The following is a 17,237-nucleotide window of genomic DNA, read 5'->3' as shown; positions in this document are numbered from 1 at the left end:
GACACCTTGCATTTTAACACAACACAGGTGTTTTATGTCACATGGGGAAAATAATAGCATAGTGAAGAGGAAAAAATGTGTTTCATACACTTATTTATGAACTTACATCTGCTTTCATCAGAGTCAATGGTTGGCAAAACTCCAATCGGCTTCAGTAGGAGTGGGAGCTAAATTTAACCATCAAATCAGCTTGAATCTAAGTAAACCTGAATAAAGGCGAGGCTTCCAGGTCCAAGGACCCATGGAGAAATACTTTTTTCAATAGACATTTATCAGCAATCAGAGCTGAATCAGCTCAGGACTGGACAAAGTGTTCCTGGGTAGCATGATTGTAGTCTTTCCACTTTCTTTTTTTTTTTGGTGTAAATTCCAGGTGTAACACAGTATATTTACAACGGGTAAAAATAACATGCAGCTGTGAAGAAAAACATCTCAGGTTTCATTTCAGACCTGGAGCTCAGGATGAATCACTGCAAAGCTTCACCCTTTACACTGGGCACACTTTCTGAAAGTTGCTTTTCCACTGCCCCTGCTCCCCCGGTGGTTCAGAAATAGAGCAGACTCACAGAAAGTCCTAAAAAAAGCCTTTGCAGACAATCACTCTCTTGTTGTTCTGAGCACTAAAAATACCATTTTCTAGTGTCTGCCTGCATTTTCAGTTTTGCTTTCTATACTGTAGAAGTCCATTCCAGCCATTTGAATTAAGACTTGGTTCAGTGGTATGCATAAGCACACGCTCAATTTGAAGTACCTGAGTAGTCCTGTTAGCTCCCATGGAGCTGCTTACGTGCTTGAAGTTAAGCATGGTCTTAGAAGATTTGCTGAACTGGGGATTTGCTTGTCCACCCAGTAAGGTAATGGGACAAAGCCCTTGACCATCTGCTTCTGGATTTTAATGAAAAGTTATGATTTATTTATGATCTTCTTCCCCAGCCGTGTCTGTTTATATTCAGATCAGAAAACCAGCTCAGAAGCCCTGTCAGATTGCCAAAAGCTGTGTGCTACTGCTGGATCTTTCACATTATTTACTGTTCAGTGTTTACAAGAGTGTTTTTAATGCACGATTGCCCATAGAAGTGGTGTAAGCTAATACTGATGTGATATTTCACATCAGCAGCAAGACTTTGATGTCCCTATATCCCAAGTTCCTTTTCACAGAAAAAACAAAATAAAGTAACTGCGCCAGTTAGGCCAAAGGATGCTGCTAGCTCTCTGTTTCCCAAAAACATCCCTAAAAAGTCAGTGAATGGGCCAAATGGTTCTTTCTTTTGGCTTTGTAACACAACTGACCTTGGGAGTCAGGGTGGGCACCTGCACAGGTATAAGGGCAGGAGCTGGATGGTGTTTCCAAATATATGTGATTTAGTATGCGGACTCACTTATGCATATATGCCATTTGTATTTGTAAAGGTAAACAGAAAAAGCCAACATTTTAGTCACAAGCAATCATCACAAAAGCTCTTTTTGAACATGTTTATGTCTGAAAGAAAAAGTTACTTTGTTTTGCTTAGCTCTGTTTAGAGAGAAATAAGCTGCATCCCAGAATTATATGTAGAGGTATGTAGTGGGATAGAAAAGTTAAACCTGAGAGAATAATACCCAAGTATTCTGCTTCTGAGAGGAAAGGCTAAATTCACCACCACTCAATGACAGGCAAGACCGCGTGCTGACTATATCTTCTCTTGTGGTTATTATTCAGTCCTGTGGCTGACAAAGCAGTTGTAGGACCTTTACACAAGGCAGATTTCATAGGTAATATGTTATGTGGCACCCAAGACATTTTATACCTGAAAAAGGTGTGTGAAGCCAACATTTCCCAGGCAACATTCAAGGCCCTGTTCCTTCTCCTAAAGAAGATGACAGTACCCACTGAATGGTTTCTGTGATATATTTTATTTTTAAACTGAAAGCCATCAGCAGTTAATTTTTTTTTAATAATACATTAACACAACATAGTAAAATTAGTAGTAACACTGCGTAGAAAAAAACTGATATACTTAAAATGTACTTTTAGTATTTAAGATGTATACTAAATCTTTTCAGCTTTCCAAGTGCTAGTTATTTTTTAAAACACACATGAGAATTATAACTGCATTAGTTCCTGACGCATGGCAGTTGTCGTGGTTTAACCCCAGCCAGCAACTGAGCACCACACAGCCGCTCGCTCAGTCCCCCCCGGTGGGATAGGGGAATCTGAAGAGCAAAAGTGAGAAAACTGGTGGGTTGAGATAAAGACAGTTTAATAAGTAAAGCAAAAGCCACGCACACAAGCAAAGCAAAACAAGGAATTCATTCACTCCTTCCCACTGGCAGGCAGGTGTTCAGCCATCTCCAGGAAAGCAGGGCTCCATCACGCATAACGGTTACTTGGGAAGACAGACGCCATCACTCCGAACGTCCCCCCCTTCCTCCTTCTTCCCCCAGCTTTATATGCTGAGCATGACGTCACATGGTGTGGAACATCCCTTTGGTCAGTTGGGGTCAGCTGTCCTGGCTGTGTCCCCTCCCAACTTCTTGTGCACCCCCAGCCTACTCGCTGGTGGGTTGGGGGGAGAAACAGAAAAGGCCTTGACTCTGTGTAAGCACTGCTCAGCAATAGCTAAAACATCCCTGTATTATCAACACTGTTTTCAGCACAAATCCAGAACATAGCCCCATACCAGCTACTATGAAGAAAATTAACTCTATCCCAGCCAAAAGCAGCTGAACAGTCAACTCGACCGAGTCACTTGGGCATTGGCTAAAATATCTGCCACATCCTTTTGATGTATGTTGAGCAGACTGTGGTCTAAACTCTATTATTTTTCCTCGTCTGTCCTCAAACAATAGCAAAAGTCTTCTGGGAAAGCACCTGTATTCTGACCACTGGTGGGTTTACAGTGACATTGCTGCCCAACACTTGCAGCAAGAGCTGGGATTTCTGAGCTGGGGAGAGCAAGAGGCTCTGGGTGAAACACGGAGTCTGGGTCTTGGAGGGTCTCTCAGTTCTCTGGACTGCAAATTAGTTGGTTTGCAAGGAACTGAAATGAAGCATCGCAACCTGACTTGCTGCTTGTTTAGTAAGACCATAGTACAGTTTCAGGAGTTAAATGGCAGGACTAAAAGAAAGCTTGTAAGTAATGTAGTATCGCTAAAGAAACCAAAACCCAACTAACACCCTCCTTACCTTGCCAAACAGCCTCTTTACATTTAAAGGTATTCCCGGTGGCTCTGTTCTTTATCTTGATTTTTGTAACAATTTTTCTCTCTCTGATGAAACACATTGTAGACATTAAATTAAGGGACAAATATGTCTGTGTCTGCCAGAAAGAAAACTGTGATGCAATTAAAATGCCATTAGGGAACCCCCTGTGGGATGTTAAACCTAAAGACTCTATTCAGAAAGCGAAGCCAAAATTAAAGAGGTGTCTGGTTGCAGATCCTCTGCAGATTTCCATTTCTTGACTACAGTACCATGGAGACTGTGCTAGTCAGGAGCTGAAAGGTTTTTCCAGTCATGCGTGTGGTATTTTGAATCATGGCATTGGCAAATGTTCCTTTTCTGTAAGCCATACGTAGAGGTGTGTCTACATTGCATGACATAAAGTGCAACTGAGCATGGCCCATATGAAACAATGACAGCAGTGGAGATGGGAAGCTGTCCAAGCCTTGGACAAGCCTTGTCCAAGGCTTGGACAACGACAACTAATAATAGTTTTCCCTCAGAAAATTTACATTAAGTGCATGTCTATGTTTGCTGAGTTGTCTGTAAGATGTTTGGAGAGAGAAGTGCAGCTACTTGCAGCCATCAGGCTCAGCAAGCTCATGAACAAGCCTCCATTCTAGCCCCATCTCTGGAAATAAATCGTTAGTGTTTATATGTTTGGAGACATGTAAGAGCCTGATCCTTTGAAAATAAAAATAAACATATGGTCCTTTGAGGCTTGTCATTTTTTCTGAGGCAACTGAAGAAATCAGCAGAGTCATTGGGTGGTAGGTACTGAGTTTTCCAGTGACAGCCCAACCCTGGTGCTCAAGTCTCATTTTTTCCATTTCATTCAGCATGATTCTTTGCTGAGGATATTAGTAGGGACTGGAATAATAATAGAAGCACATCTCTCTTCTCTGTCTAGGAATTCCCCTGATGACTGCAGCGTGGCAAAAGGAGGGAAAATGGTTAGCGGCTCAGAAAATGTTGGGATGAACTATGGAAACTACATGGAAGAGAAGCATGTTCCACCCCCAAATATGACTACCAATGAACGAAGAGTCATTGTGCCAGCAGGTTAGACCCTCTACACAAAAATTTCAGACAAAAAAAATGCATTTCCCCTAAGTCTACTACATTATTTAAGAAGATTTAGAGAAAAGTGGCAATGTGATACTGGTGATCAGGAAGAAAAGAGCAGTAATTTCCCAGGGTTATTAAGAGACCGAGCTGAGAAATACCATGGTGAAGCCACCTCCTCAACCTGTTCTTCCCATTTCAGCAGCAGAACTGGCTGATTACAGGCACTCAGATCTTATCTAATTCTCTAGCTCCTTTTGGAGTATTTCACCCTGAAGTGGGAAAACTGAAGAGCCACTTCCATTTCCTAACACTATGGACTAGCTGAGTGCAGAGTGTGTGGGAGAGAGAAAGGATCACTGTTGTACCACATGATATCCCTGCAAATACCAAATGCAGTCCGGCTCTCAGCATGCTAAAAACACAATAGCTTCTGTGAAATCAGACAGTGCATGAAAAGCATTTATGTAGGTTATCCCCTGAGTTTGGGCGGTGTAAAACGTTTTAATAAGCAAACTGACAACTCCACTGCAATGTAAGAGCACAATTGAGAAATTCTTGGTTAGTCTTGGCAAGCTTGGTTGTGGGATTCAGCAGTTAATTGAACAAGAAGGCTTTCACTCCTGTGTGCCTTGTCCTCCAAACAAACCTCTACTGGAAGGTTTGTTGTCTCGGTTTGCAAAATAATTAGCATGCCTATTTCCGAAGTCAAAGCATTAGACCATCATGACATATGTGGGTGTTCATAAACCGCTGGATATACACAGCATAGACACAACACCTGCAACCTGTGAACAGAAGGGAATGTTTTGCTGCTAGTTCCTCGCCAGCAGAGATGTGCCTATCTGAAACATTTCTGCTACTGCTATGTTGCTTAATATTCTTACAGTTTTTCAGTTGCTAAGATATGCAAGAGTACTAACTGTGGCCAATTTTGCAAGCTGTGATTATTTCAGTTATTTGTCAAGATATGTGCGGACAAGTATGTTGCAGTATGCTCTGCAATGGTATTGACAGTTCTATTCTGAAGCACAGAAGAGTGATACACTGAATAATGAAGTGTCCTGTCTTACTGGAAGCAGACCACACTGAAATTCACGACATTTGAATGTTCTTCTAAAACATTTGTCTTCTTGATGGTTGGCACTTTTTTCAGTCTTTTAGTAACCCTTAGCATGGTTAGCTCAGCAAGATCTTTTTTTCTCAGTGTATTCCTGGAGGTGTGTTTTGAGGTGGATTTGAGTGACATTCAAGGAACAAGATGGTCACAGTCACAGCCTTTCTATTTTGAGGTCCCTAGAAGAAATGTATAGGTAAAAATCAGTTGGTTTTGTTTGACTGCCACATAGGCAGTGTGCAGCTCATGTGGCAATGTTTAGGAATAAAAAAAAAACAAAATTCACATTTCCAGCTGTGGTAACTTTCTAGTTATCATAAATAAGAAGCATTTAAAAATCATAGGCATAATCAAAGTGTTTTGGTAAACTTCCTGGTGTTTGGTTGTTTACTTCAAACCAAACTGAATGTAGTTGTTGGAGTTCTTTGCTGTAGATGTGGGCAATCTCATCCAGACCCTAGGTTTACCAACCAGACTTGCATCTCTCTAGATTGCTACATATTTCATACCAGATGGGGGGGTTCTTTTAAGTGTTGTTTGGTGCACTTCAGAGAACAGAGAAACCCTCTGAAGCTCCAGAGGATTAAATATTCTGACTTGCAAGGGCTTAAAATGCCAAAAGAAGCATCAGAAAAGGGGAGGCACTAGTGGGTGAAGGATTGGGAATGAGCAACAGCATGACAGACTCTCAATACTTCCTAGCCCATGGAAAGAGGTCCCCACCTCTTTCAAGACCAGCCTGAACAACAATCAAAAGAGAGAGGATGACACTGAATTAAGCCACAGAAAAGCTATTTAGGCTGTCACTCAAGTCCCAGCCCTTCCACAGACGTTTATGTGACACAGTACAGCCATTTGAGCTCTGTGTGCTCCATTCTCAGTCTTCAGGATATCACAGAATCACAGAATTGTTTAAGTTGGAAGGCACAGACTCTCGAGAAGTTTGTTTTTTCTCTTCAAAAAGTATAAATTCTTCATGGTAGGAGCTGTCTTCCATTATGGGGATGTGCACTGCAGGTCATTAGGGACCTTCATGTTTATGGGTGCTTACTGTAACTCAAGAATAGGGAAAAGTAGAATGGAAGAGAAATAGAAAAGGAGGAGTTCAGAGGCAAAAAAGAAGTTTAAGTTAAAATCAAGGATTCATTCAGAAACATAAGGTATTTGGCCTTATGTTTTGCTTAAAATCTGGACTAGTTCTTGTTCTTTTTCCCCAGATGGTTTTGCCAATACTTCAGGTAGTAAGTAAAAACCCATGCAGGTGTAGCAATGTACACCAGTGCAACACAGCAGTCTAGGAAAGGAATTGCAGCATATTTTAATATGACACACTCTATGAAATAACTAGCCAAATCTGTGAGTGCTTACTTAGCCTATGCCCAAGAAACAGTGCTTCTGACTTGAGTGGAAATTTCACTTGAATAAAGGTAGAAATTCAATGGAGAGCTTTGAAAACTGTTCAGATGCAAGTTGCAGTGCTGTCAGCAGGCTCCCTTAAATACTTTTCTGAAGAGTATTCTCTGCATGAGGACAGGAGCCTATGTTAATCTGTGGATAGTAATGCATAAAAATAATAAGACAAAAGAACTGAATGGGAGAAGGAGCTCAACAGCAGAGGGTTTGTTGTTAGTGATCAGAGCTCACAGCTCTTCCCTAATAGTTTTTCACAGACAGTTATTCTCCTTTGCACTCAACAGGCCAAACTAATTCCTCGTGTATCTCCAGCAGTCAGTAAACTGCTGACTTAATTAAGTCAGCAGGGGACTAAGGTCTCTCCCGTTCGACTGTGGTCTACATTTATTTTGTACTGGTCCAGTGCATCAGCACTCTCCCCTCTCTGCCTAATTTTATGCTTTGTGATACCACCAGATCCTACGTTATGGAGCACAGACCACGTACGCCAGTGGCTGGAATGGGCGGTGAAGGAGTACGGTCTCCCGGATGTGGACATCTTGTTGTTCCAGAACATCGATGGGAAGGAGCTGTGTAAAATGACCAAAGACGACTTCCAGAGACTCACCCCAAGCTATAATGCAGATATCCTCCTGTCACACCTACACTACCTCAGAGAGAGTAAGCTAGTTTTCTGTCATTATGGTAGTGGCTACAATCAGTCTGTGGTTGATATCAGTCTTAGATTTAATGGTGTGGATACACTCAGCTGGGTTTTCAAATGTCTGTTGCAAATGTTGCTGTTCCTAAGAACATAATAGGGAGCCTGATCCAAAGCCTCTTGAGTTTGATGGAAAGATTCCCATTAATTTCAGTTGGCTTTCACTCATGTTCATTGAAGAAAAGAGTTAGGGAATATTTCTACATGTCCATCTCAGAGAAAAATCAAATTGAAACCCAGCATATTCATCAGCATACTGTAGGAAGAAAATCATATGGGATTCAGTGCTAATGTTTTTTCTGGTCACATACTCATTTCTTTCCATTTTAACGATGAGAATGCTAAACAAGAGTACAAACATTGATTCATAAAGCGAATTCCAGGCATGATTCTAAGGACTGACAGCAGTTTGCTCCACTCTGAATAGGATCAGGAAGATTTCACTGAATTGAATAAAAGTTCTGTAAATTCATGGAAAAAAGGAACAGTCCCTGATGTCCAAATACAAATTACTTGTAGTGCATGGCTAGCATTTCAAAGGGAAAGAAGGGACTAGTGAATTCCTGGCTTGAGGGCTTTCATCTAAGCTTGAGGAATTTTGCAGGTTTGCCTCAGTTTAAAAAAGTTAAAGTGAACATGGTTTTTAAAGAAAAAAACAACAAGCGTTGCAACACCAGTGCGGTGCAGTCTTCTCCACACGCACACTGTCAATAATCAGTCAGAAATATTATGCATTCATAATGTGGAATAAATGAATGCCCTAGTTTAAGCTGTAGCGCACACGCCTCCCTCCAAACTGCAGACTGAAACTGACTGTCGGTAGACTCGCATTCAGACAATCCTGTCAGGGGAAAATATGGTTTAAAAAGATAATTCACAATTTTTTTTCATTTTGGTGTTGCTTTTTGTTTTGTTTTGTAGCTCCTCTTCCACATTTGACTTCAGATGATGTTGATAAGGCCTTACAAAACTCTCCACGGTTAATGCATGCTAGAAACACAGGTAATGCTGGCACTGCTCCCATTGCTATAGGTCATCTTCTAAAAGCACAGGATTCCTTTTTATGGGTTGCTTGCTAAAAATGGAAACGGTAAATCAGGAGGGAGACAAGCTTATCCTCTCCTTGCTGTGTGTGTGAGTTTTATGCACAGACACACAGAAAAAAGGTGAGATCACGTAGGGCCAGATGGTGCAAAAATGGTCTCCTTACTGGTAATTTCTTGTGTCCTACAAGAGAACGGGGTCCCTGACACATGGTAAACTGCAGGCTCAGGGCCTTTGTCTCTGAGGACTTTTTTTCTCATTCTGTCTCATTGTACTGTCAGATCTACTCCACGGATCCCTAGAAGGTTGGTGGAGCTCAAAAGTGCTTCAGCACTTGCCTAAGTGCTGTGGGCTCTGGTGAATGGGGATTGTCTCCCCTCCCATGCAGTATATGTCGTATAATTCAATAAAATTTCTATTTAGGCAGTTAGCTCATCTCATTTGTCAGCTATATGGGACTTGAGCTGGAAACTCCACTAGGTTTGGTGGTGTGATTTCCACTAAGTCTGATCTGAATGTAAAATGATTTTTATTAATATTCACCCTTCTATTAAGTTGGCCCAGAAAAGTATTGAGTGTAGGTAGGAGGACGATACAATACATGCCTCAAAAGCATCTGTCTTTCAGGATGTGACTTAAAATATTTATGAAAATAATTCAGAATAAATTTTATCTTGCTCTAGCAGTTGTGCAACAGAGGATGGCATGGAATTGTACATATAGTATGGTATACATACTGATTAAAGTTGTTTGGAATATTGCATGATCATGCCTGAGGGTATTAGTTACCTACAGTGACCAGAAATAACAATTCTTTATGAGAAATGAAAAAGATAATACAAAGGATAATAAAAAAAAAAAAAAAAAAGAAAACCTTGGATTGCGATGCCTTTTTCATATTTCATTTATGTTTTCACTGTGGTAAATAGCAGTGAGTTTCCTAGCAAAATTAACTAGATTAGAAGATCTCTTCCTGAGATTAGATGTTTGACACTTGACATAAAGTCCTACTGTGGGCTGTAGGCCTGCTGCAAACCCCACCAAAAGCAACAAAAAATTTTCCATTGACTTTGATGGGGTTTGGAATAAGCCTTAAGCCCTTTTTAAAAATAGATGGACTCGATGGTCTTTTCCATCTCTGGCTTTTCAAATTCTAATTTGCCAAGCAGTTTCCACATACAGTTATCCAAGTGTTGTTTAGCAGTTCTATGTGTTATCTTTTTCTATATGTGTGCACTGACAATGATATTTTGAAATTAATTTCACCAAAATGAGATTGTCTGCATTTCTGTCATTGAGAGTGTGAATAATATCGTGCTGATCATCAGCACATGGATAATTAGTTGTTCTGGTGGCATAAGAACTTTGGAGTGGGATTTTCAAAGGACCCCAAAAGAGTTAGAAACAAGTTCTTCTTGAAGTCAGCAATAATTGCACAAATCCTTATGACCCTTTTCGTGTTCCTAGAGATGGTCGTTAGAAGTCTGTTGATGTAGTTAGAGCAATTTCAATGCCTGAGATAAGTGAGATATCATTTTCTATATCAAGCTCAGTATTTTTAATTTTTTCACTGTGTGAAGAGAACGAGATTTCTGAGGGTCTGACCCAAAGCTGACCAAAGTCTGTGAGAAGATTCCCACAGACATCAATAGGCTTTGGCCCAGGCCTACAGTCTCTGTTGAAAATAGGAACCTGTTTGGGAAGTGCATGCATTAATGAAGAGAAGGCAAAGAAGTTTTACTTCAGAAAATATGAAACCACCTGCCCAGGTGGAGGTGATTGTGGGGAAGGTGGAAGAGATTTCCTGAACTTGACTGTCTCCTCTCTTAACACAGATTTTGCACAGACTTTTATCCAGTAATTTGAATGGATTTACACAGGTGCAAAGGCTATCGGAATTAACTTTTATATATAACAGTCCTGAGACAGAAAATAGTTATTCATAGTCTTCATTCAGACACACTACAAGAGGGAAAATATCTGGGCTTAGGGACTGTGAAAATGAATCTTTAGGTGTTATGTCTTCTTCTTTCTCTTTAGGAGGTGCCACTTTTATTTTTCCAAACACATCAGTTTATCCAGAAGCAACACAAAGAATTACAACCAGGCCAGGTATGAACAATGACCACCTTTTGTATGCTGTGATCTTACTCATTTCATCTCTTGAAGTATCTCATTCTTTTTCTCCTTCAACTCTCTTTTCATAAACATTAGTCTGTATTTTGAATACACACACATATTATATACATATATTTTATATATATGTGTGTGCATATATCATTGTGTGGAGTGAGATGATTAAATAGAGCAGTTTAATGTCTGTTTCTTCCACATATCTCTGTCTTTGAAGCAATGCTATCTAGTGTTTAAAGCACCAGAGAATCAGAAGACCAGAGCTGTATTCTCTGGTTCTGTTGCATTGTCCTAGCACAGTCACTCTTCAGTGTGCTTCAGCTCTCTGTCTGTAAAATGAGGCAAGAATACCCTCTAATGCTATTTGAAGTATATTGGGAAAAAGTACTCTAAAAATGCAGGATACATGTTTCTCCTGCTATCTACGTTTTATTTATGTTTGAGGCAAATAAACCCCACAACACCTGATTCTAAGTTTAAGAGACTAAATAGGTAAACTCAAAACATAAGAAGGTTCTTATTGCTCAAAAGTTTGAAGCCCATGAAAGTATTGTGGGTGCGCTGGTTTGTGAAAGGCTAACGGGAATAATTAAAGAGATGAGGACATTGCTATGAAGCTAAAAATCTTCTTTACATCACCCTTCACCACTAAATATGCTGGAAAAATGCCTAATCTGGACATTTGCTTTTCCAGTAATAAGTGCAAAGTACTGTGAGACGTCAAGAGGAGTTGCAGCAAAATACTAAATTTAAAGGAAATCCATTACTGAGCCAGAGGCATGCATCCAAGTGTTCTGAAGGGACATACACTTGAATTGACTGAGCTCTTGTGAGAAGATACATTTTATCATTAAAAACAGAGGGGTTTTTGGATAGCAAATATTTTATCTATCTTTTATCAGTGCTCTAGGGTATAATCCAGGAGAGTATACACAAGTAACTATTTTATATACACTTGTATACATGTATATATGCATGTCTGCAGATTTGTTAATTGATAATTAAAAAGTTAGATAGGGAAACAGCTACCAGACCATTACATGATCAAATCCACCCTCCTCAGCTTGTAGGAAAACAAACTCTTCTGCTAGATTTGTTGCCTATAACAATACTGTAGTGAATAGAAAGAAAACCACTGTTCCAATGCATACATTTGGCATTTGGCTTTCATAAGACATTTACCAAAGTGCCCCACAACTATTTACAATGAAAGTTAAATCAGGATGTCATAAGAAACAAAATATTTTAACAAATCAAGAACCGGCTAATTAACCTGTTACGAAGACTAAATAAGTGACATCTTAAGTCATGGGTGCTTTAGCATTCTCTGCCATGATCTATAGTTATTAATAATTGGAAAAAGGACACAATAAAATTTGGTATAAAACTTAGAGATGACATATGATTTTGTCATTACTTAAAACCAGAGATTCCTCTAAAGGATTCCTGTACAGGCACCCAGAGCCTTATTAGAGATCAACAAACTGGCAATATGTTAACAGTTGAAAATACAAGTTGATAAATGCGGTATAAGACACAAGTTATTTGGATATCTTACTGATTTCAAATTAACCCTCTTCACTCGTAAAAGAAGAACTTAACATAGGCATCTTTATTTATGGCACAATTAAAGCCACTGCTCTAGTTGTTGGCCAAAGTGAAAAAAAAGTAAACAAATGAAGAAACACAGTGGAGGAGGATCATATGGGAAATCTGACTCTGCCATTAAATAAATCAGCAGTGTGGCCTTGTTTGGAAAGCTGTGTGAATCATCCCTTATCAAAAGGGCTATTTACAGAATTAGAAGGTGCTTAGGGCAAGCCATGGGAATATGGAAAATCTTTCGAGTGTGTTGAAAGATATAAAAGTTAGAAATTGTTCAACTTGGGGTCTGGGGATGAGGAAACATGATATAATTATCAAAATAAAGAGTGTCCCAGAGTACCTGCTTAGTCTCAGTATTAGAAGAAAGGATATTAAAAAAAAAGTTAGACATTTTCATGAAACATTAAAGCAGACTGTGGCCCTCGTGGTCACAGGTTGTAGTAGTACTCAGGAGCTTTGAACGGCACGGAAGAATCTGGACATGAATATGCATGAGAAGACAAAGTATAGCTATAGAAACAATTACCAACTATGCAATTTAAACTGGTTGCCCAAAGCTCTTAGTAGTTTCCAATGAAAATGAACATGTAACGCAAGACCAGAGGGACCTGGGTGTCCTGCAGGAAATAACCATGCCAATTGACAGGATTTCAGGCAAAGGCTAGAATGAGTCTGCTGTGAAAGAATACTATTTTATGGGTATGCTTCCACTGGATTTGAACAAAAACTGGATTTTTTTAATCCCATGGGAAATTCTGTGATTTCAATATTTGTTTCATCCTGACTTGTGATGAAAAAATAAAGTACTAGTTTTCTCTGAAGTAAAAGGTTCTAAAAAAAAAACACGTATCAGACATGGTGAAGTCCTTCATTTCAGCATTTTTATCCAAATCACATTTACAATGACACTTACAAAACAAAATGCTTTATGTCAACATTAAAAGCATCTTCCTGTGTTGACACAATTCCTTGTGGGAGTTGTAGTTTGGATATGGGGTGTCTCTATTCTTCTGTGTAAACTGGTGTATCCTAACTAAACATTTCCTACAACAAACAATCATGTGATTTTGAAAGTATTCTTTTATTTTATCTTTTACAATTGAAAGTTGACAAACATCTTTAAAGTCAGAATTTCATTCAGAAAGAAGAAAAGATTTTTTTTCAGAAAATCAGTTTTCTCTCAAGAAACTATTTGGTTGGCTTATTCCATGGCTTTCCTTTTAGTTAAATGTCACATTTCAACTAGACTGCAAAGAAGCTTTTCTATAACGAAGCACCCTTCATGTGAGAGCAATAGCAGACCGTGGGGACAATCACTTGATGACATGGAAAAGGTCAAAAATGAGCAGGGGGGAGTAAATAAAGTTAAATGGGAATTAGCCAAATCCTGGGATGCAATTCTGGAGAAAGTAATTAAGCATTGCCATTGTTAGGGCACTACAATAGAAAATAGGAAATGAGCAGGGCTTGTAATGAACTGCAATGACAAAGGCATATTTCTTCAGTCACCTTTACAACAGAACATGAGGTTTCAGCAAGCTGAAAGCCATACAATGAAGCTATCAGGAGCTCAGGAAGACCTAATATGGGTTTGTCTACGTCTCATCAAACAGGAGCATTCCCATCAAAGATAAGGACATGTTGTACTAATATCTCATGAATAAGAACAGGTCTGCTTATCTAGGATGGCAACATGTTTATCGAGGCACAATACTGAACTAAGAATGAAGTTGGAATTTTGCGCTATTTCAAGAAAAGCTGATAACTGGATTTTTCTTTTAAAGGAGAGGGCGTAGTCAGAAAACCATCTTATGATGTGTTGAGTTAAAAGGCAAAACAGTTTTCTCACAGTACTAAATTTGTACCAAATATATTTTAAGGCTGCAAGTGCCATGGAGTACAAGCACACAACATCACACAACCTGCTCAGTGTAAGGAGAGGAGAGGAGAGGTTGCAGGACGAGTTGCACAGCCTAGTGACAAGCACATACCTTCTGTGATCTTTTTCCCCTATTTGTCTGTAGTCTTTCTGGGCAGGGAATGGAAGAACTGGAGGAAAAAAATAAGTTCCCTATGTCACCAGAATCTCCCTGGCAAGGCTGCCATGGAGGTAGGGATCTGGCCAGGCAAGGCAGGACTGGACAAGATACGTGCAAGCAGCCCACGGCTGAGCCCTGTCCCTCGCTGTACAGACAGAACTTGGAAACCCCTGGAAACATGACCAGAGTCGTCCTGAATTTTTTTGCCAGATGATAAAGTCCTCAGGCCATGAGGTGCCTCTAACTACAACAATTAATAGCAGTGTTGATCTCAACCTGGTCAGGACATCTGCATGTTACAATGATTCACCTGCACACCAGTATTCTGCTTAGAGATGAGCACTTGTGCAATTCACGTTATTTTCTCAGTGTTTCTGAAGGACAAGACTGTGGAATAGTTCTCAAGAAATCAGGGATAAGAAGGCATTAGTTATTCAAATGTAATACAAAGATAAATTGCATATCTCAGCAAAAGCAGTTTTTGAAGTGTAAGATTCCGAGAGACAACAGTGCTGCTAGCGCCAGTCTGCTCCTCAAGCCAAACAGACTAAATAAATTAAAGGCAATTTGGTTGCAAATTTCACATTACACTTTATTTCCATTCGATACTTCTGCTCATAGTGCTTGGAAATGGGCAGAGATACATCTGTTTTGCACAGAGCCAGTCTGTGACTGTTTCTTTACTTCCTGACTGGTTTAACTTCCAAACATAATTTCTAAAATAAAGCACAAGCACTGTTAAGAATCAAATCACCTGCTCCAACTTAGTTCTACCAGGTGGGTATTGCTACCTTCCTGAGATCCTGGGTAGGCTATGTAAGTCTCTGATTTTGGCAGCAATTTTAGCCAGCCATAGAAAAGCACAGGCAACTGCAAGAGATTTTAAAGGGTAAACCAAACATTTGAATTTACTACATACACTTTATGAAGAAAGCTTTTCTGGTTTAGTTTCTTCATTTTTATATGCTAAAGCACTTAAATGAAATAGAAGTAATGAGTAAATGAAAGAAAAGGCAAATGAAAATTTAGATACGTAAAGTTAAGGAGCCTGTCCCAAGAAGCAGAAAGGAATATTTAAATAGATGAAGCAGGAAAAAAAGCTATCCACTTTTTGGAAGAAATATAATATGTATACTTATATATGTTTAACATTTAAGCATGTTCACTGTTTTCACATGTTATGTTTCTAAAGATCTGTGAGGATACAGGGGTGTGGAAGGGAAAGTGAAGGAAAAAGAATTATTAATAATTTGAAATGACTAGTAGAAGAGAAACAAGTGAGATTGGCAAAGTGCAGCAATCCATTATCCCAAAAGGTTGGATTCTGAATGATGAGAGCGAGACCAGAGGGTGCCTCTGAGGAAGAGAGCACTTGCAAGCATGAGGAGTAATATCACAGGGAGAGCACAACAAAGTGTGTGATGGCAATGAGAGCCGGTGCAAACACAAACATACAACAGTGGTTTAGAGGAATCTCCAACAGACAAAACCAAGACTTTGTTGTCTCACATATCTCTGCCTATGACCAGGTGGCAGAAAAGGGAACTCTCAAACTCAACCTATAAGGTTTGATCAATCTCAAGGGGTGACAGCAACAGACTAACGGAGAATGACACATGAAATCAACTAAAGTCTATCTTCTTAAAATAACTGTTACATGCTGAGATTGGGAGGGATGGTACACAGTTTATACTTAATCTGAGCTCTGACCTCTTGGGGGACTTTTCCTGCAAGACTCTAGCATAAATTGTCCATGATGTACAGTGTGTGTCATTCTTTGGTGTCCTGGGCTGAGGAAGGAGACCAAAGGGAGTACTCTAAGCCTTTGGAAATGATGGGGCCTATAGAGTATTTGTACCAGCTATTTCAGTGCAGTTCAGACATCTAACAAGAATAGGCACCTCTAAAGAGCAATGCAGAGGGCAATGTGGTACTGTTATTTTTAGAGACAATAAAGACGATAAAGGTTTTAACAAGGAGTGTCCTTCCTATTTCAGTAATTTTTCCAATCCAATGGGTCCCCTAGAAATGTGCCCCTTATGGACATAAACACTTTATGCCATATCTGCATGAATCCAGTGTATTTTTCCTTTGCAGATTTGCCTTATGAGCAAGCCAGGAGATCAGCATGGACGAGTCACACCCACCCCAGTCCTCAGTCAAAAGGTAAAATGCAGCCTGGATAGACTCTGAAGTGAACTGGTAGGAGCTACCTCAGCATTCAGCTCTGGAGGATTTTTACCTGTGCCTTGGCTGGAAAGCCTGTTAGCTGTGTATAGGCAATACCGGGTGGAGTCACTGGGGCAGCCACATCCTTCCTTGAATTCAGGCTTCATCAGGTCCATTTAGTCTTATAAAGCTAAATCCTATTGTGACCATCATTGAGTGGTGAGCAGCAGGAGTCCCAGACCTGTGATCAGTCACAGGTTTTGTGACCATCTTCCAAACTGGAAAAATAACTACATGGGTTTTTCCATTTTCAGCTACTCAGCCATCATCCTCAACAGTTCCCAAAACAGAAGACCAGCGTCCTCAGTTAGGTAGGTGTCATTTTGTTTGAATTACGCCTGGGTGTGACGGGGTTTGTTGAACATGATGAGAAGGACAGCTCTCACCTACTAACCAGGAGAAAATTGCAACATGTGATTCAGACCACTAATAAGATCTCCAGCTGGTGACCACTAAATCTCCAGACGTGTATGAGTTGGCTCTATACCTGGATCTGAGATGAAGGCTCCCATGGCCATTGAAAATTGCTTTTAGTAAAGTTTAATGGCAGTGACAACCTTGCAGAGTAAAAAAAGCTGTTAAACAAAGTACCTATGTACAGTTTAGGTACAAAGGTGGAAAGTAAGGATGTCAAAAGACCATATACTCCACAGTAGTTGAAATGCTAGCAGTTGGAAAATGTGCATGAGC

The 17,237-nt window shown here is 39.8% G+C and overlaps 1 protein-coding gene across 2 annotated transcripts in view; it reads left to right on the top strand.

Annotated features, from left to right (window-relative positions):
• The window catches only part of ERG (ERG, ETS transcription factor), a 65,845-nt gene that overhangs the window by 42,294 nt on the left and 6,314 nt on the right, over positions 1–17,237 (top strand). Inside the window, exons 3-8 of one of the 2 annotated variants that reach the window (XM_009282990.2) lie at positions 4,113–4,264; positions 7,254–7,457; positions 8,419–8,499; positions 10,582–10,653; positions 16,416–16,484; positions 16,802–16,858. In XM_009282990.2, coding sequence (XP_009281265.1) covers positions 4,113–4,264; positions 7,254–7,457; positions 8,419–8,499; positions 10,582–10,653; positions 16,416–16,484; positions 16,802–16,858 — 635 coding nt within the window. The remainder of the gene's footprint in view (positions 1–4,112; positions 4,265–7,253; positions 7,458–8,418; positions 8,500–10,581; positions 10,654–16,415; positions 16,485–16,801; positions 16,859–17,237) is intronic. The other variant, XM_009282991.2, reaches the window with a different exon arrangement.

The sequence above is a fragment of the Aptenodytes forsteri genome, unplaced genomic scaffold, assembly GCF_000699145.1.
Source record: "Aptenodytes forsteri isolate BGI_AS27 unplaced genomic scaffold, ASM69914v1 Scaffold2, whole genome shotgun sequence".
In the NCBI taxonomy this organism is placed as follows: Eukaryota; Metazoa; Chordata; class Aves; order Sphenisciformes; family Spheniscidae; genus Aptenodytes; species Aptenodytes forsteri.
The sequence above is the reverse complement of the archived record's forward strand: the minus strand, read 5'-3'. Positions and strand labels throughout refer to the sequence as shown.